At 39.3% G+C, this 20,725-nt stretch overlaps 1 protein-coding gene across 2 annotated transcripts; it reads left to right on the top strand.

Moving 5' to 3' along the window:
- Positions 1-463: 463 nt before the first annotated feature.
- LOC134654126 (chromatin assembly factor 1 p55 subunit) lies at positions 464-13,981 on the top strand. Of its 2 annotated transcripts, XM_063509571.1 has the most exons (10): positions 464-631; positions 750-927; positions 1,118-1,233; positions 1,714-1,918; positions 2,895-2,969; positions 3,433-3,615; positions 4,877-4,994; positions 7,712-7,842; positions 12,420-12,597; positions 13,783-13,981. In XM_063509571.1, the coding sequence occupies exons 1-10, from the start codon at positions 610-612 to the stop codon at positions 13,873-13,875; spliced, it is 1,299 nt and encodes a 432-aa protein (XP_063365641.1). In that variant the 5' UTR covers positions 464-609; the 3' UTR covers positions 13,876-13,981. The 2 variants fall into 2 exon arrangements, with proteins under 2 accessions (XP_063365641.1, XP_063365640.1); XM_063509570.1 differs by lacking the exons at positions 12,420-12,597; positions 13,783-13,981 and having other exon boundaries at positions 3,433-3,621; positions 7,712-7,870.
- The last annotated feature ends 6,744 nt before the right edge of the window (positions 13,982-20,725 follow it).

Here is a 20,725-nt window from a genome sequence, read left to right as displayed (position 1 = left end):
GGTAATTTGCGTTTGTTTCTAACCTAACTGTCAAAATTGCCAAACGCAACTGCCTGAAGTGGTGGGGGTGTGGGAGAGAGAGATGGACGTATATGCTAGAAAAGGACAATACGACTAACTACAGTGTTGCCACTCTCAATATATTACTTTAGGTTCCGAATATGGTAAGTTATTTAATTAGCGTTTTATTTTTGTGTAAAACGCTGTCATAAAATTCATAATTACACATGTGTTAGTAATTTATAGAAATTTAAAGTTTAAGGTAAACTTGCGATAATGGCAATAAATTGCATACATCCACTTCCGGTCATGTAGTTTATTGTAGTTAAATTCGTCGTACAAATAATTATTACTGATAAAATATGAACTAAAATAAAACTAAATATATTCACATTTAGTAACTATTGATAAAATGTTGTAATTTTAAATAGTAATAAAAAAATATTTTTTTTCTGCCACCTGACTCCGGAAGTTTGTGTGCTGTCTTCCGAACAGAACAACGCCAAGGATTGTTGTTTGGCGCCTTTGCGAGGCCGGTATTTTCTGATAAATTGCGTTAAAATCGTTGCTGCAAGTTAAAAGTGAAAAATAGAAGACCAAAATCGTAAAATGGGAGATAAAGGCGACGGAGGTAATTGTTATGTACTCATTATCCCGAGATGTTCTTGTGGCCGTTGTCTGACAGCTTTCTTTCAATTTGTTGGTTATCGAAAGTGCTTTATGTGAGTGTAATCGGTGTTCGTTCATAGAAACGTTCGACGATGCGGTGGAGGAGCGCGTCATCAACGAGGAGTACAAGATTTGGAAGAAGAACACACCGTTCCTGTACGACCTGGTGATGACACACGCTCTGGAGTGGCCGTCGCTGACCGCGCAGTGGCTGCCTGACGTGACCCGGCCGGAGGGCAAAGACTACTCGGTGCACAGGTACCTTTACTTGACTTACGTCCTCATATCACGCTAAAGGTTATTGACATTCCTTTGTTCACTTTCCCACCTAAAATGTTCACGCATTGAAAACGAAGGCTTTCCTTGGAATTTGGCGGTGATACTTTGTCTTGTGGAATACCACAATAATAATGAATAGTGACAAGATATAAATAACCACATTTTTCAGATTAATCCTTGGTACACACACATCAGATGAACAGAACCATCTCCTCATAGCGAGTGTTCAGCTCCCCAATGAAGATGCTCAGTTTGACGCCAGTCACTATGATAATGATAAAGGAGGTAAGTGCCCTTAACAAGATCTTCAACCTGTACCATCTATTCTACAGACAGCAGCTGCTTTGTTCAAAATGTAGCATATTCTACTTCGTGAATTACACCTCACAAGCAGCTGTACACTTAAGTACTGTGTGTATGCCTGCCAGTTAAGTTGAGGCTCATAATGTGTAAATCAGTAATGGGGTCTTTTAATTACCTGTAACCAAAACACATTCACCATCATGTCCATGACATGTCATGCATATGAAGACTCTGCCTCTATAACTGAATTACTTAAAAAAGTATTTTCTCATAAAGGAAGTTAACATCTTCCTAACAAGAAGATTCAAGGAGAATAGTGTGGCAATGCCTCCGGGACAGTAACCTGCATCTCCAACTCCAGGGAACTGGGCTGAATGAATGCAACATGCGATCGATATCCCGCCTGTTTCTGGCCGGGTGTCCCTACACTACATCTACATCTAACTTCTTCCTCTTTTCCAGAATTTGGAGGCTTTGGTTCAGTATCAGGTAAAATAGACATAGAAATCAAGATCAACCATGAGGGTGAGGTGAACAGGGCGCGCTACATGCCCCAGAACCCCTGCGTGATCGCCACCAAGACCCCGTCCTCTGATGTGCTGGTGTTCGACTATACCAAGCACCCCTCCAAACCTGAACCTTCAGGAGAATGCCATCCAGACCTTAGGTGATTATTACAAACTTGATTTTCTCAATTTTTATTTTTCCATATTGGGATACCCTCCTCCAATTGAGGGTGGGGGATTTAAATCTTCTCAGGGCAGAGGTGTAGGATTGGAGTTGGTTAGCTTTATTTGACGTTCATAAGCGCATTGTAAATCTTTTTATCTTTGTTCTTATTCATTCTTGCAAGTGTATAAGCTATCCAGTACCTCCAAGCTGTTCTGTTTACAATGCCTAAAACATTTATCTAAAATATGATGATGATGATGCATTCCTGTTATCCCTCATTAGGGACAGGGCTGGCAGAAGAATCCTCCATTTGTTGCGATCTAAAATTTAGGGGACAATATTTACCATGTGTAATTATTAATCTGTTGATTGCACATTATTACTTGTTTTTATTTTATCTTAATGTAAAGGCCCGTCTCCATATTGCGCGGCAAACTATTGAACATTGGCTCGCGAGGCAGCCGCGCGCAATGGATACCGGGTTAGCTCGCGAGCCAACGGTTGTAAAGTTCCTCATCTTTAACATTTTCCTGTTTTTGAGATTGTAATGAATAGAGCTTAAACGGGTTATTGCAAAAGTAAATATCTATGGCAGGCGTGGCTCACTCCGCGATTTCGTCGCGTTGCTACAAGTATATGCGGCCCACACCAATTTTGGTGTCTATCCATAGTAGTTGCCGCGCACCGCTATGGAACGGACGCCTGCTCGCGCTTGCGCTACCTAGCCTAAGAATCTGTAGTAATAGATGCGTTTTGTTAGAGAGTGAATCTTCTGTACCTAGTACTATTATTTATTCTGTGTCTATGGTAACAATATGCGTATTTTTGGACAATTTGGGTTGTGATTATGAGTTATAAATTCAATTTTAATTTACTTTGGGACATTTCCAAGTTTTCACTATCTTTCAAGCTCTGGTAATGAAAAATGTGGATCTAAGAGTTCTGAGGCTAATGTATATTTGTGCTTTCAGATTGCGCGGGCACCAAAAAGAAGGCTATGGATTGTCGTGGAACCCTATACTCAATGGATATCTCCTATCTGCTAGGTAGAAACAATTAGATTTATCATTAACTATTACTACTATAAAATTAAAACTAGAGTTAGGCTGGTCCTTGATACTTGTATGATCATCTTTTTTGCTTACACAGTCTCACTATCGGCACAGATACCCTATATACGAGGGAGGCTGAAATATTCGCGGCCTAAGCTAGAAAAAAATGAAAATTTAAAAATAAAAATACTGTGCTACTTTCTTCCCCGCCTCTTTGGCAGTTTAAATACGACGCAATTACTAACGATTATTAACGATTAATAATTAACATTTACTTTAATACTCCCTTTCATTTTTTTTCTAAGGCTGCGAACTTTTCTGTCGCCCCTCGTATATGTTATGATATGACAATGACAGTGAGAAAAATGGGCCTGTTTTGAGAATTGTGTGCTTCAGATATATACTTGCTGCTTTATGTCCAAGATTGCGTTTATAAGCAATACATAACTGTTTGCAGCGACGACCACACAATATGTCTGTGGGACATCAACGCCACCCCTAAGGAGGGTCGCGTCATCGAGGCCAAGTCCGTGTTCACGGGACACACGGCCGTGGTTGAGGACGTGGCCTGGCACCTGCTGCACGAGTCGCTCTTCGGCTCCGTCGCCGACGACCAGAAGCTCATGATTTGGGACACCAGGTTATTGTAATGAATGTTGTATCACTACATTATAAGAATAAGAATAAGAAACCATTTATTGCAACACAAAAAGCATACAGGTTACAAAACATAAGGATTGAAAAAATAAGAATAATTGTGCGGCAAAAGGAACGGGCTCAGCGTACGCTGCGTCAGTCATTTCATTACAAATTGCCTGCGCAGCGCTGATTTTCAGTCCGTCCCCTTCACTGAACCACATTGACATTTATGCGGGTTAAAAAAAAAATTCTAAACAAAAAACAACTACAAAGATCTCTAGTTAAAGTAGGTAATAATAGTTTGTCTTGTTATTGGATAAGTCTTATCTTGATTGAGTTGGTGGAGAAAATTTGATGCTGTGTGGACATAAAAAAGACATTTAACCGATTTGCAAGACCGAAGTGATGCAAATTAGACGCGCATGTTAATTTGGTTTGGCGCGGTCGCAATCTCTTGTAAATATGTAATATTACACTTTCGCTTACCAAGTTTACTACATCAACATTACATTTGTTTTGTGTGTTGTACGATTTTAATTGTTTCTTGCTGAATATGCATCCAAGTTGATAAAAAAATATAGTAAGTAAATAGCTTTTTACGCGCTGAAATTGCAATAATTTAATCCATTACCAATTGTCTTTATTAACTTTGCTGTCTATTTGTAAACAATATCATTGCATGTTTTAGATTATTTTTTAAAGCTTAAATCTCTAACTTACCATATTATCATTTCGTTCCCATATAATTGAGTAATTAACCTTGAAATCCACTTTCATCCTCGTCATTTTGTCAATTAACACCATTAACAAGGTTAGCACGACCAGTTGTTTGTGACACTCATATACCACATTATTAGCTTTAAATTAAACTATGTATACGTAGAAGACTGGCGGAAAATCAAATACATATCATTTATTAAAGGCCTAAGGCATAAAAATATGTTACAGACTAAATCAGTAACAGCTGCCATAAATAATCTAATAATGTGATATTTACATGTGAGTCACAGCCAGGATGTTCTAGCCACTTTGAGCCCATCGTGAGTGTAAGGCCTGAGTGGACGCTCGGAGCGGAGCGTTCGGCGGGGCGTGCAGCGTGGCGTCGGGCACACAAGTGATGTGAGCAGCGTGCACTAAGGCCGCTCCTATACGCTTGCATTTGTTTAACATGCACGCCGCACGCCCCGCCCCGCTGCACGCACAACTCGAGCGTCCGCTCAGGCCTCACACTAAGACACGCTAACCAAGCTCGCGTCCCACAGATCCAACAACACGTCCAAGCCCTCGCACACGGTCGACGCGCACACGGCCGAGGTGAACTGCCTCAGCTTCAACCCCTACTCAGAGTTCATCCTGGCCACCGGCAGCGCTGACAAAACGGTAATCTATCGCCATATTCATTGCAAACCCGCCAGACTAGCTTTCCCGCGCGTCAACTTTATAGCACTGACTAGACGCTGGTGTGGGGGTGTCTCTAAGCTAAATTCTTGTAAATCATCTCTAGCTACTGGATTCAAAGCCACTTACACAATAGGGTATTCGACATTTTTTTATGAATGGTATCAGTCCATCAGGTTTGTTTTGAGGATCAAATGTCTGTATGGGACCCATTGTCTTAAAGCAATACAAAAGTCACAAATGATGGTCAAAGTTTGGCACCCCGCGCACTTTACTGACGAAACGCTTATAGAAAATGGCAATATATCGTGACGTCACCATGTAACGTAAGAAGCCGTTTCGATGTATGGAAACAAAGAAATTGCGATTTTGTCGGTGAAATATTGCGTATTAAATATTGTATATGGTTGCAATACAATACTTTTTTTAATAAAATGTAAGGATTCGAATGGTATCATTTTTCCTATTTGGAAGTTATTTTTTTTTAACTTTGTATTTTTTTATTATTCCCATATATTTTTTAAATTTCCAATGTATTGTGATAAATTGCTCATTTTCTATCTATTTAACTTGATTTAGTTTTAAAATTCAACATGTGTTAACCTGTCGAATCCCACGATATGACGTCACCATAAGCGTTCTGGCTAATATATGAGCCGTGGGAGCTGACAGATTAAATACCCTATTGCTTCACGGGCGTCGAGAGTTAGACACGACACGCACATCGCATGTGAAGCTTATTAATTTATTTATACGAACTTTTAATATTTGCGTGTTATATTACTATAATCTTAGTGAGAATTATTAATTAATAGTATTCTGTCACGCACAACATGCTTTTCATGTCGTGCATAGCAATTATGAACATTCAAATGTTTTTTCTTATCTTTTTTCAACATTGACTAATAAGGGTTCATTAAGGGGATAAGGTCAATGTGATAAGACTGTCAATAAAGGAAGACGGTCTAGAAGCTCTTTCGTCGCTTTAAACTTCTACATTTGTACACATACTCCACTTACAGAAGGGCGGTAGAGCAGGAGTGAGCTCTTCCCATAGATAAATAAAGACAACAGTGCTCACTCCATACATCAGTTCCACTGACTTAATATAAAAGAAATAGACACACAAAGCAGAACAAAAACGTCAAGAAATGTGGATCCCAATGACGTTTCGCACCATTTGCATTGATGATAAAAACGCTTACGTAAATTTTGAGTCAAGATAAATGTTTCGTACAGAAAAGAGCTTAATGTCGTAAGCATTAAGTGTCAAATTTGCAAACATAAGTACCAACACTGTTAAAAAATTTAGTCCGATGGCACTAAACGTAACGTATTTACGTCAAACAACGTCAAACGAGAATAATGAACGAATGGAGTCACTTTGGTACACTTTAATATGTATTACTGTACAGGTAAACCAATTGAAGTAATAAATAAAACAAATTTAGTTTAATCGGGAGCTCAAATAAAATTAATTCGTGGTTCAAATTCAAACAAATTAAATTTTTAATTCGTAAGTATACGTCTTTAAATACTAATTTCCTTGAAATAAATTCTACTTACCTATTAAATAACTGTGTATTTAAGATCTACATTTACTCATAGCACGGGTGCACGGGGACATTTAGATACTGATTGGATTTTTTTTTATAAAGTCTACCTATACTTTATAAAATAAATCCTGTGGTTGTCACTGTGTTCAGACAGGTTTAGCATTTACAGTTAGTCGATATAAGCCCTTATTGGTGGTGTATATGTCGGAAACAGGGAAATGGGCCGAACACACAAGTGCCGTTTTGCCTTGTTTAAAACTGCATCACCCCTATCTCTTGCTATAATTAAATAGCAGTCCACTTTGCACGTCGCATAGGTTTTCTTGGAAATCTTGAATTTAATCATAATATTATTCCTTATGAATTCCATATAAAAATAAAAAAAAATATTGACCTCACATCGACTCATTAGATTTTTGTTCCTTGACATCCCTTCTTTGGTACTAAGAAATTAATTTATTCAAAACCATAAAATTACCACCAGATTACATAAATTATGTAATGCTATCCAAAGAACTAACCGAAAGAAATACATTCCATCCTTTTTCTTGTTTTATCATTGTTATTTTTACATATTTTAACGGCACATTTCGTAATTCTTGACAACTTCACATTTGAGCGTTTCAAACAAGACTAAACGAAAAAGTAATGCATGATCTGTTTTGACATTACTTTTGTGGGGCCATTTTTGGCGGCTGATTGGGTATCCAGTTCTTTATACTATATCAATGATCAGTTCAGACTATTAATTTCAGGGTCTACATCTAGCATCGAGTAGCGGAACTATCAGTACTGCTACTTGACAATAGATGTAGCACCGACCGGAAAGTCTTATCTCAACAGCATAAGACTTTCCGGTCGGTGCTACATCTATTGTCAAGTAGCAGTACTGATAGTTCCGCTACTCGATGCTAGATGCTAATAGTCTTTTTGGTACTAAAACTGATGTATGGAGTGAGCACTCTATGTATTTTTTTCTCTATGCTCTTCCTTTCTGCCTGTCTGAGCAACGTACGAATATACGTACAAATACGATAGTTTTTGCCCCATGACGCTCTTCAGATACATTTTATATGCCGGTTTTCTCCATATTGTCTTAAAATCTCAACTTTGAACCATATTGTAATCGTCGTTAATCCGCAGGTGGCGTTGTGGGATCTCCGTAACCTGAAACTCAAGCTGCACTCGTTCGAGTCCCACAAGGACGAGATCTTCCAGGTGCAGTGGTCGCCGCACAACGAGACCATCCTCGCCTCCAGCGGCACCGATCGCAGGTACGGACAGTAGCACTGCTGACCATTAGTAGACCTTATCTCGTTGAAATAAGGTGTAAGCAGTACTTACATCTCCGAGCTGCCCTCGTTCGAGTCGCACAAGGACGAGATCTTCCAGGTGCAGTGGTCGCCGCACAACGAGACCATCCTCGCCTCCAGCGGCACCGATCGCAGGTACGGACAGTAGCACTGCTGACCATTAGTAGACCTTATCTCGTTGAAATAAGGTGTAAGCAGTACTTCCATCTCCGAGCTGCCCTCGTTCGAGTCGCACAAGGACGAGATCTTCCAGGTGCAGTGGTCGCCGCACAACGAGACCATCCTCGCCTCCAGCGGCACCGATCGCAGGTACGGACAGTAGCACTGCTGACCATTAGTAGACCTTATCTCGTTGAAATAAGGTGTAAGCAGTACTTCCATCTCCGAGCTGCCCTCGTTCGAGTCGCACAAGGACGAGATCTTCCAGGTGCAGTGGTCGCCGCACAACGAGACCATCCTCGCCTCCAGCGGCACCGATCGCAGGTACGAACAGTAGCACTGCTGACCATTATTAAACTCAGTGTACTTTTAGCACTGATGACATTATTAAACACTTAGTGTACTTTAGTGCCGTGTGTTTTACTTTTTTTGTATAATCCACGGCAAGTTGCATGGCCACTTTATGAAGGATTCATGTTCATAATGTGTCCAGGCATGTAAAATAGCGGGACCATGCCCTGTGAGAGTAGTTCAAATGAGATAATATTTATGCACTGACTTAATATAAAAGAAATAGACACACAAAGCAGAACAAAAACGTCAACAAATGTGGATCCCAATGACGTTTCGCATCATTTGCATTGATGATAAAAACGCTTACGTAAATTTTGAGTCAAGATAAATGTTTCGTACATAAAAGAGCTTAATGTCGTAAGCGTTAAGTGTCAAATTTGCAAACAGAGGTACCAACACTGTTAAAAAATTTAGTCCGATGGCACTAACGTAACGTGACCATTGTATTTACGTCAAACTAAAATAATGAACGAATGGAGTCGCTTGGTATACTTTAATATAATTTTACAGAAAAATCAAAATAAGAAATAAAACAATGTATATTCTTCCTTAAACTATCGCGGTTATTACTCATTATAACTAACGTACACAGGTTCTTGGTATGGTTTAATTTTATCGGGAACCCTTAAAGGATCACTCGTGTGTCTGTCTGTCCGTCCGTCTGTCACAGCCTATTTTCTCCGAAACTATTGGACCAATTAAGTTGAAATTTGGCACACATATGTAAGTTTGTGACCCAAAGATGGACGTGTAACGTAAATAAATGAATTTTAAATATGGAGGCCATTTTTGGGGGGTAAATGATAAAATTAAAAAATAAAGTTTTTCAAACTATATCGTGTTACATATCAAATGAAAGAGCTCATTGTAAGAATCTAATTTTTTTTTGTTATTTTAGGATATATAGTTTAGCAGTTATTCAAGAAAATAGGCAAAAAATGACCCCCCCCCCCTCTTATCTCCGAAACTACTGGGTCTAAAATTATGAAAAAAATACACAAAATAGTTCTTTACCTATAGATGACAGGAAAAACCTATTAGAAATGTGCAGTCAAGCGTCAGTCGGACTTAATGTACGGAACCCGTGGAACGCGAGTCCGACTCGCACTTGGCCGGTTTTATTTAAAGTATTTAACTAAACTAGAGTCTGGCTACTGAAATATTACACAAATGTTTGGCGGGAAATTCAAAAAATCTTAGGCTGGTCACACTTTGTGTAGTAGGAGTTATAGTTATGATACTAGAAAATATTTTTGATTTTCTGTGCACACGTAAGATACCTAAGGATATAAGTTAAATATACGTTGACGTGCACTCAAAGTCAGCTTACATAATTTCTACCACTATATAAAGTACAGTCAACGATAAACACATATGTTTACACTTTCTCACCATTGTAACAAAGCGAAAAATGAAATGTAGTGTAAATAGGATCTAGCTCGATAATATCGTAATATTAATCCATCACCAAAAAAAGTACATAAGTACTATGCCAAATATGCTAAATGCTAAGTACATATCAAAATATTTATAGAGCACCAACCTCCTAATTTGTTTAGGACTTGTAAACATTGCAGTTTTTCGTTAGGTATACAACGCTACACGTCGACTTCGCACATTGTCGTAATGATTAACGAGCTTAAATAATAGTTTGCGGACCTCACTCAGTATTAAAATTATAAAAAATATTTAAAATAAACCCCTTATAAACCGCAAACAATTTGAATGAATGATATAAATTGACAACTGACTTTTAGCTCTTTTTTAAAATCATAGACAATTAGTGATACAACGACGAAATATCTGTCAACAATTTTTGGTTAGCCAGACTCTATATATGACCTATACATTAAAATAAATTTAAGAATGCAGTTTAAAATGAACTGACTTACCTTTAAGACAGGTTTAGCATTTGCAGTTAGTCGATGTAGGCCCTTATTGGTGGTGTATATGTCAGAAACAGGGAAATGGGCCGAACACACAAGTGCCGTTTTGAATGGCTTAAAAAGTGCATCACCCCTATCTCTTGCTATAATAGCAGTCCACTCTGCACGTCGCATAGGTTTTCTTGGAAATCTTGAATTTAAACATAATAATATTCCTTATGAATTCTATATAAAAATTTAAAAAAATATAGACCTCACATCGACTCATTGGATTTTTGTTCCTTGACAGGGATTCTTTGGTACTAACAAAATAATTTATTCAAAACCGTGAAATTACCACCAGATTACATAAATTCTGTAATGCTATCAAAAGAACTAACCGAAAGAAATAAATTCCATCCTTTTTCCTTTTTTTATCGTTGTTATTTTTGCATATTTTTACTGCACATTTCGTCATTTTTGACAACTTCACATTTGAGCGTTCCAAACAAGACTAAACGAAAAAGTAACGCGTGATCTGTTTTCACGTTACTTTTGCGGGGCCATTTTTTGCGGCTGATTGGGTATCCAGTTCTTTATTCTACATCAATGTATTTATGTGATTCAAAAGCTTTAGCTGTCACTGAAATTTAGCTTGCCCCTAGCTTCGTGAGCAATTCCTCCCGAGAGTCGCGAACGGCTCGCTCTGAGTGGATCCGGCGCCTAACTACGCGCGTTGCTTACGCATTACAGCCGTGAAACCGCCAAACAATGCTCAGCCAAAATCACTGGCGAGGCAGGCTCCAACATCCTCAAATTGGCTACTTTCCTACTAGTCAAATCGGCTTCTTTTTTAGAACTGTCAAAACGATTTGCTAATATGGAAATTGTACAAAGTAAATGAAAACATGTGTAGTGACGTCACGGTCAAACTCACCTACTTTTTATATTTCAATCCGATTTATTAAATATAAATTTTGTTTAAAAATAGCTGCTATCTATGTTTTTCTAATAATTATCTGGGGCCGATTGCATAACAACTTGCAACTAATAATATTAGCGAAGGTCTCTTTCTAATCAAAGGAACGGAAAAGAGACTTCCGCTAATATTATTAGTTACAAGTTGTTATGCAATCGGCCCCTGGTGTTTTATTTCGTGTACAGTTTGAAATAATTCATTTTAAATAGAGGAAAGTACCCAATTGTAATGTTTATTAAATAATAGTACATTATTGTCGAGGTTCGGAAGTAGCTACTTGCAGGCTGAGGATTCGTTTTAAACGGACGACCTTGGGAGTCCGTTTAATTGAATCCGAAGCCAGCAAGTAGCCTTCCAGCCGAGTCATATATAGTGCTTTTCTCAAAAATGGTGCAAGAAATAGAAATATTTTACAGAAGCAACGTTCTAATTTTCACAGAAAAAAGTAAAACAATTAAAAAGATTTGCTTGCCGCCTTAAAAAAAAAGAAGTGTATTTTTCTGCTGAAAATACGCCAACGTATTTGAGACACCTAAATAGTCGCGGTACCAACATTATAATAATAAGCGCTGATCATCTGTTTGGCTGTTTAATGGACCTATGCCTTCATTTGATATGGCCATTTAAAGTTTTAAAAAGTTTGGAACTCGTTAAATAATGGAATTTGTATGCAACATTGCAGTCCCGAAATCGAGACTGCAATGTTTTTAACTTTTTAATTTTTTGAATGACCATAGAAGCGCTAGTGGCCTAGAGAAGCGCTGGTGGCCTAGCGGTAACAGCGTGCGACTTGCAATCCGGAGGTCGCGGGTTCGAACCCCGGCTCGTACCAATGAGTTTTTCGGAACTTATGTACGAAATATCATTTGATATTTACCAGTCGCTTTTCGGTGAAGGAAAACATCGTGAGGAAACCGGACTAATCCCAATACGGGCCTAGTTTACCCTCTGGGTTGGAAGGTCAGATGGCAGTCGCTTTCGTAAAAATTAGTGCCCACGCCAATTACTGGGATTAGTTGCCAAGCGGACCCCAGACTCCCATGAGCCGTGGCCAAAATGCCGGGACAACGCGAGGAAGAAGAAGAATTTTTTGAATGACCATAAACTACGCACTTCGCGACCTATTTTTTAACCGGCAACGTCGACTTTGCCGTCCATTTTTGAGAAAAAACATTCGGCAGGCTGCACGTGTGGGACCTGTCGAAGATCGGCGAGGAGCAGACGGCGGACGACGCGGAGGACGGGCCGCCCGAGCTGCTGTTCATCCACGGCGGACACACCGCCAAGATCTCCGACTTCTCCTGGAACCCCAACGAGCCCTGGGTCATCTGCTCCGTCTCCGAGGACAACATCATGCAGGTAAGCCCAGCGGGTCTTGTTTTTTTTTTTTTTTTTTTTTTTTTTTTTTTTTTTTTTTTTTTTTTTTTTTTTTGGGTTCCGTAGTTTTATCACGCAAAATAGGCGCAAGACGTCGAGTTACGGAAAATCGCCCGAACTACAATACAATACTATTGGGTTCCGTACCCAAAGGGTAAAAACGGGACCCTATTACTAAGACTCCGCTGTCCGTCCGTCCGTCCGTCTGTCACCAGGCTGTATCCCACGAACCGTGATAGCTAGACAGTTGAAATTTTCACAGATGATGTATTTCTGTTGCCGCTATAACAACAAATAATAAAAACAGAATAAAATAAAGATTTAAGTGGGGCTCCCATACAACAAACGTGATTTTTGACCGAAGTTAAGCAACGTCGGGCGCGGTCAGTGTTTGGATGGGTGACCGTTTTTTTGCTTGTTTTGCTCAATTTTTTGTTGATGGTGCGGAATCCTCCGTGCGCGAGTCCGACTCGCACTTGGCCGGTTTTTGTTAAGAAAACGAGCCTTAAGATCGGTTTTCCTAGGATAGCGGTGCCGTCATATAGCGGCCGTCTCCATACTAAATAATACGGCTAAATATGGATGTCGTAGTATTTGTATGGAGACGGCCGCTATATGACGGCACCGCTATCCTAGGAAACTAGAGCATTAGGAAATACAAACGAGTTCAGTGGTATTTTCATCACTTTTTAGGGTTCCATATCTTTAGATCTACTTTTTATTGTTCAAAACTTTAATTTTGGTATTGAATAGTGTTTTGTGTGAATGTAACTTATAAGTCAAATTATTGTAAATAAGTTTGACTGACAGCACTTTCGCCCCATTTCCCCAGGCACCACAATCTTGCAGAATAATGGCCACCGTTTTTAAATGTATCTAATTGTTGACACTTTTAACACTAAAAACGCCTAACGGCATGAGCTGTCGTGACCATAGACACTTTTGCTAACGGCAATTGCATCAGCGTGTGAGGCGATTTCTATATGACAGTGGCGGGCAAAAGTTTAAATGTTGGTATATTAATTGTACAGTCGAAAGTTTTAATATATGACCAATTTTGTACCTTGTCACAGTAACAATAGTATGGAGTCTCTAGCGTCTTTCATATTGATTGTCACTATGACAAGGTACGAAATGGGTCATAAATTAATACTTTCGACCGTACAGGTATGGCAGATGGCCGAGAACATCTACAACGACGAGGAGCCGGAGACGCCCGCCTCCGAGCTCGAGTCCGGCGTCAACGTCAACCACGGATAATCTACACGTCACACTAGTCGCGATGTGAACCTTATCGCAACCAGATAAGGTACATTTTTGGTTTCAATGTGTCTTCTGCGGCGCGACTTTGTGAACCTTCTGGACCACTCAAGGCCAAGGGTCTGTTCTATAAACATTACAATTCACAACACAGTGAGAATTCTGGTATTTTAAGTTGGAGATCGTAAAGATCGGTTTTCCTAGGATAGCGGTGCCGTCATATAGCGGCCGTCTCCATAATAAATAATACGGCTAAATATGGATGTCGTAGTATTTGTATGGAGACGGCCGCTATATAACGGCACCGCTTTCGGAGGAAACCAAAGCTTTATGCAACTGATGTTGGATGTACCTAGTACCTATGCCACTGTACATTTAGTTCTACATGTTTGAAAAAAGAAATGGTCAGAGAATGATGACAAGAGCCCGTACCATGAGTCACTGAGAGTGTCAAAACTGACATTTACGCTATCGAGAACGTAAATTACTTTCTATACATCTCGTTTGCACTAATATGCGAGTACGAGCGAGATGTATAGAAAGTAAATTACGTTCTCGACGGCGTTTATGTCAGTGACAAACTGATGGTAGCCGTATAGGAGGAGAAATAGTGTGTGAGACTGATGGAAGTATAATTTTGAATAAGAAAGTTGGTAAAATATTTGACCAGCACGGCTAGCACATGATTACCCGCGGGATAGCTCGCGCCGCGAGAGACGGCAGTCGCCCGTCACAAATTTCTATCTCTATCTGTCAATTCCTCGATTTTGGCAGCATGAGTTCGCACATCGAGAAAAGAGTTCCACGAGAGAGAGCCATCCCGCGCGCGACTTAGCCAATGTGGCCATTTATACATGGAACAAACTTTTCATTCGTGGCAACACTGAATCGGTAAAATAATAATCGGATAAGTAATGAATAGTCAGCCTTAGAAACGGAGCGTCCCTAGTCACGATAACTTTGTCTCTTTCTCGCAGTATGAAGAATAAGAAATAGCAAATATTATTTTTAAGTCGAAAATGTCAGTGTCAATACTGTCAATCAAAATTTGATTCGCTTTGTCGTTACAAGTTGGGATATATTATTATAATTATCTAAAGATTACCTACCTAATCATTAAAATACAACTCCTTACGAATAATTGGCGTTTTGTTAAAAGTTTTGGCTAACAAAATACCATCTTTACGAAGAAGTCAAGTTGTAAGTACGTACACAATTCAATCTTCATAAAGCTCTTTTCCGTTGTCTTTTGCAAAAAAATTACATTCCTTTTAAATCTTATTTACAGACTAAATATCTTATGCTAATCCCCGACATATCTCCCTTATGGCTTCGAAGATAGATTGAATGATAATCATGCACAAGCCTGTCATCAAACACGGAGGTATTCTCTACACCTAAGCATGCTGCTGCTAACGGCAGCCCTCCTGCCATCACGGAGGACATAAAAGGGCTCAAGTTGGGAACCTACTCCGTGCAAGGACAGTCGAGTGTTGATAACACTTCTCAAATAATGTGACTTTTAAATAAATACTACCAAAAACTTTAAACGATTTTATTTACTTTGACCTTTTTGAGATAGGTACTCAGATTTAAGTACGATTCGTCGGAGTCGGAGCGCATTTCACATTTGTATGCCCAAAGCCGGTCGGCTGCTTGCGGATCGGATGGCTCCGGACGGATTCTATCGCTTCTGCCACATATGTAATAGGTACACTGAAAAAGCACTACGGCGCGGCCCAACTCTAGCCGGTCGGTGGGAATCGTAACTTAAGGATTAGGCTAGTACCAACTCGTACACTACAAACTTTACAGTACAAAGTAAGTATTACGGCTGTGGTCTTATGTGAGGTGGAGGTTGAGTTGAGCTGCCAGATTCATTATTTGCATTCTTTGTGGAATGATGTTTCACAAAATTTCGTCTAAATCGGTTCGGCGGATTAAGCGTCAAGAGGTAGCATATAGTCAGCAGCAATAGTTGCTAAGCGGGCGAGGTGTTCAAAATTACCTTGACGCTATTCTCTTAACAATAAAGTCGCGTCAAGATCATTTTGAACACCTCGCCCGCTTAGCAACTATTGCTGCTGACTGTACATAGGTACATATTTACTTTTGCATTTACTTATTATAAGTAAGGTTGATCGCAATATTCAGGTCGGGATTGTGTTGTTTATATCCCGCAATGAATGGAAACACCTAAGGAGCGACATAATATAGGTTGTCAACAATAATTGCATGTAAAAATACGCGTGTAAGTAAATATAACGGGTTAGCACTGATTGATAGCACGTAATTGTTTCGCGGATTAGCAATGTACTATTTTTGTATCAATTATTTATGTTTCTATTAATTATCCCCCAGTCAATTCGCCACCAAAGGTTTGCTTTGTTGACGAGGTCGTGGTCGTACAGCGCTTAGATTTTTTTCTGTCGGATTTTCGTTTAACTTAAGAGAACAAACAAGTCATTGTGAAAAAATATAATCATTTTGATATTAATGGCATGATCATGAAACTCAAGATTCAAATTATACTTAAACAAAAAAGTGTTGTAGTATGAAATAAATATAAAATATGGAAAATTATCTTTCTTTTAGAACAAAAGTCAACAAAACTTCGATCAAATGCGCTTGTCGCGACCCTCTAGCCTCGAAGACAATTTCTCTCATTTTGACGTTCAAACGCGGGACATTTTGTCTCCCATAGTACACTCGTGCTACGATTTTCGAGAGTATCCCGCGTGGAACTGTCAAACGACAAAATTATGTCGCTTTGACATTTGTCCGCGAGACAGTGGGTTGTCGCGCGGTTCTTATGCTACCGATTCGCGAGAGAGCTCTATGTCGCGGCATTTTCTCGCCTGTCGACTGTCGCGCCCATCATGTGCTAGCCGTGCAGCACGGCTAGCACATGATTACCCGCGGGATAGCTCGCGCCGCGAGAGACGGCAGTCGCCCGTCACAAATTTCTATCTCTATCTGTCAATTCCTCGATTTTGGCAGCATGAGTTCGCACATCGAGAAAAGAGTTCCACGAGAGAGAGCCATCCCGCGCGCGACTTAGCCAATGTGGCCATTTATACATGGAACAAACTTTTCATTCGTGGCAACACTGAATCGGTAAAATAATAATCGGATAAGTAATGAATAGTCAGCCTTAGAAACGGAGCGTCCCTAGTCACGATAACTTTGTCTCTTTCTCGCAGTATGAAGAATAAGAAATAGCAAATATTATTTTTAAGTCGAAAATGTCAGTGTCAATACTGTCAATCAAAATTTGATTCGCTTTGTCGTTACAAGTTGGGATATATTATTATAATTATCTAAAGATTACCTACCTAATCATTAAAATACAACTCCTTACGAATAATTGGCGTTTTGTTAAAAGTTTTGGCTAACAAAATACCATCTTTACGAAGAAGTCAAGTTGTAAGTACGTACACAATTCAATCTTCATAAAGCTCTTTTCCGTTGTCTTTTGCAAAAAAATTACATTCCTTTTAAATCTTATTTACAGACTAAATATCTTATGCTAATCCCCGACATATCTCCCTTATGGCTTCGAAGATAGATTGAATGATAATCATGCACAAGCCTGTCATCAAACACGGAGGTATTCTCTACACCTAAGCATGCTGCTGCTAACGGCAGCCCTCCTGCCATCACGGAGGACATAAAAGGGCTCAAGTTGGGAACCTACTCCGTGCAAGGACAGTCGAGTGTTGATAACACTTCTCAAATAATGTGACTTTTAAATAAATACTACCAAAAACTTTAAACGATTTTATTTACTTTGACCTTTTTGAGATAGGTACTCAGATTTAAGTACGATTCGTCGGAGTCGGAGCGCATTTCACATTTGTATGCCCAAAGCCGGTCGGCTGCTTGCGGATCGGATGGCTCCGGACGGATTCTATCGCTTCTGCCACATATGTAATAGGTACACTGAAAAAGCACTACGGCGCGGCCCAACTCTAGCCGGTCGGTGGGAATCGTAACTTAAGGATTAGGCTAGTACCAACTCGTACACTACAAACTTTACAGTACAAAGTAAGTATTACGGCTGTGGTCTTATGTGAGGTGGAGGTTGAGTTGAGCTGCCAGATTCATTATTTGCATTCTTTGTGGAATGATGTTTCACAAAATTTCGTCTAAATCGGTTCGGCGGATTAAGCGTCAAGAGGTAGCATATAGTCAGCAGCAATAGTTGCTAAGCGGGCGAGGTGTTCAAAATTACCTTGACGCTATTCTCTTAACAATAAAGTCGCGTCAAGATCATTTTGAACACCTCGCCCGCTTAGCAACTATTGCTGCTGACTGTACATAGGTACATATTTACTTTTGCATTTACTTATTATAAGTAAGGTTGATCGCAATATTCAGGTCGGGATTGTGTTGTTTATATCCCGCAATGAATGGAAACACCTAAGGAGCGACATAATATAGGTTGTCAACAATAATTGCATGTAAAAATACGCGTGTAAGTAAATATAACGGGTTAGCACTGATTGATAGCACGTAATTGTTTCGCGGATTAGCAATGTACTATTTTTGTATCAATTATTTATGTTTCTATTAATTATCCCCCAGTCAATTCGCCACCAAAGGTTTGCTTTGTTGACGAGGTCGTGGTCGTACAGCGCTTAGATTTTTTTCTGTCGGATTTTCGTTTAACTTAAGAGAACAAACAAGTCATTGTGAAAAAATATAATCATTTTGATATTAATGGCATGATCATGAAACTCAAGATTCAAATTATACTTAAACAAAAAAGTGTTGTAGTATGAAATAAATATAAAATATGGAAAATTATCTTTCTTTTAGAACAAAAGTCAACAAAACTTCGATCAAATGCGCTTGTCGCGACCCTCTAGCCTCGAAGACAATTTCTCTCATTTTGACGTTCAAACGCGGGACATTTTGTCTCCCATAGTACACTCGTGCTACGATTTTCGAGAGTATCCCGCGTGGAACTGTCAAACGACAAAATTATGTCGCTTTGACATTTGTCCGCGAGACAGTGGGTTGTCGCGCGGTTCTTATGCTACCGATTCGCGAGAGAGCTCTATGTCGCGGCATTTTCTCGCCTGTCGACTGTCGCGCCCATCATGTGCTAGCCGTGCAGCGGCATGTCCATTGTCACTTTTTATGCCAAGTTGTTCTGTTGATACTGAAAGTTTAATTTACTTGCTTGTTTCAATAAAATAATTTCCTGTTCAGGCGAATAAGCGAATAATCGTTCACAACGTCGTGCTAGCAGACTTAAAACCCGCAACATACTTCGCTATTGTACGCTAATGTCTCATTTCTTTTGCGATATTAACAAAACAGACGAATATTTCGCCAAATATAGCGAAGTGTGTTGTGGGATAAATAAATATTCAAAACTGTGCTACAGCATGAGGTCTGACCTTGACATCAAAACTGACAAAAAATTGAATGTCTGACCAAAATAATGTACCTACATGAATTTGCAAAACGCATAATGTCAGATGTTAGTTATCTTTAAAATGAGATGTTAGGGTTTTAAAAAATGGGAAGAACATCTAATTTGTTGTGTATAACGATGTATTTATTTATTTGTATCTATTTGTGCGTCGGGACTCGGGCTATAAGTTCATTTTATGTGGCTGAAACAATAGGAATCTAAGGTTGACTAGCCGTCACGAGTGGCTCATAGAAGCAAGAATTACTGCAATCATCCAAGTAAGCATGCATAATTGTGAAAATTTTAGGCCCAAAATTTCATTTTTCTTAAAAAATTCAAAAGCACGCACGTTTATTTATATGTCGAGGGGAATTAAAAGGATTAACATTGTTCCTACATTTAATACGAATGACGGAAACATCTCTCGATTCCTTTTTGGATTAGTCACACTCAATCTGTTCCAAATTAATCATTTAAAAAACTAGAAACTAAGAAAGTTAGTTTAGTTAGCTAGTTAATATTAGCAACGGTTTGCAAGTTGGATGTGTTGGGTATCGGTTGGGCAAAAAGTCAAAGAAATTTAATTTTGAATGGTAAAAAGGATCATTGAAAATAAATTTAACTGTCTTAGCTAGAAAGTTCAAAATGTAACAGAACTATCGATTGATAAGTATATTTTACGTTGGTTCTGCAGAATGTATTTTTTCATTAGGTAGAATTTTTGGCAGGTGTAACGATTTTTCTTGTATTTTTTATATACCTATGCATGCTGCTGAGCTGTTGCTCGTTTCGACTCATTTCAATTTTTATCGTACATGTGAATGAACAGGACTCCTTAATTGGACGAAAATCAGTGTGTTGTGTTAATTCATCGTAAACATCAAACAGTACCAATATCTAAAATACGTAAACATAGTTACGAGTAACCTGCAACATGCCATGTTAGCGTTATTTTTAATAGAAACTTATCATTGAAAATTGATTGACTCAGAGGAAGGATCCAATTCCGCAGAATTCTAAGAAATGTCTAATCTCTAAAAGTTTTAATGTGATTCATTAGATCTTGTAACTAAAGAAAATTATCAGTGATAATAGTACATTACCACAAATGCCTGAGAAGATAGAATTGACCGTCAGTTTCTACTTATAGCCAGTTTAAACTCTCGCGCGAGCCACGAGACGAGCCGCGAGCCGCGCCACGAGACGCGAGTGTAAGCGGTGGGCTCGCGGCTCGTTTCGTGGCTCGCAAGCTCGTCGGGCTAATATAATTTAAACACTAACGGCACGGCATAAGGTTTATAACCGAATGACAAGCCGAACGCGAGTGTAAGCGGTGGACTCGCGTCTCGTGGCGCGGCTCGCGGCTCGTCTCGTGGCTCACGCGAGAGTCTAAATCAGCTATTATATTATCTATAATTGTTTAAC

This window comes from Cydia amplana, chromosome 14 (genome assembly GCF_948474715.1).
Source record: "Cydia amplana chromosome 14, ilCydAmpl1.1, whole genome shotgun sequence".
NCBI lineage: Eukaryota > Metazoa > Arthropoda > Insecta > Lepidoptera > Tortricidae > Cydia > Cydia amplana.
Note: the sequence above shows the minus strand (reverse complement) of the source record. Positions and strands in the feature narration are given on the sequence as shown.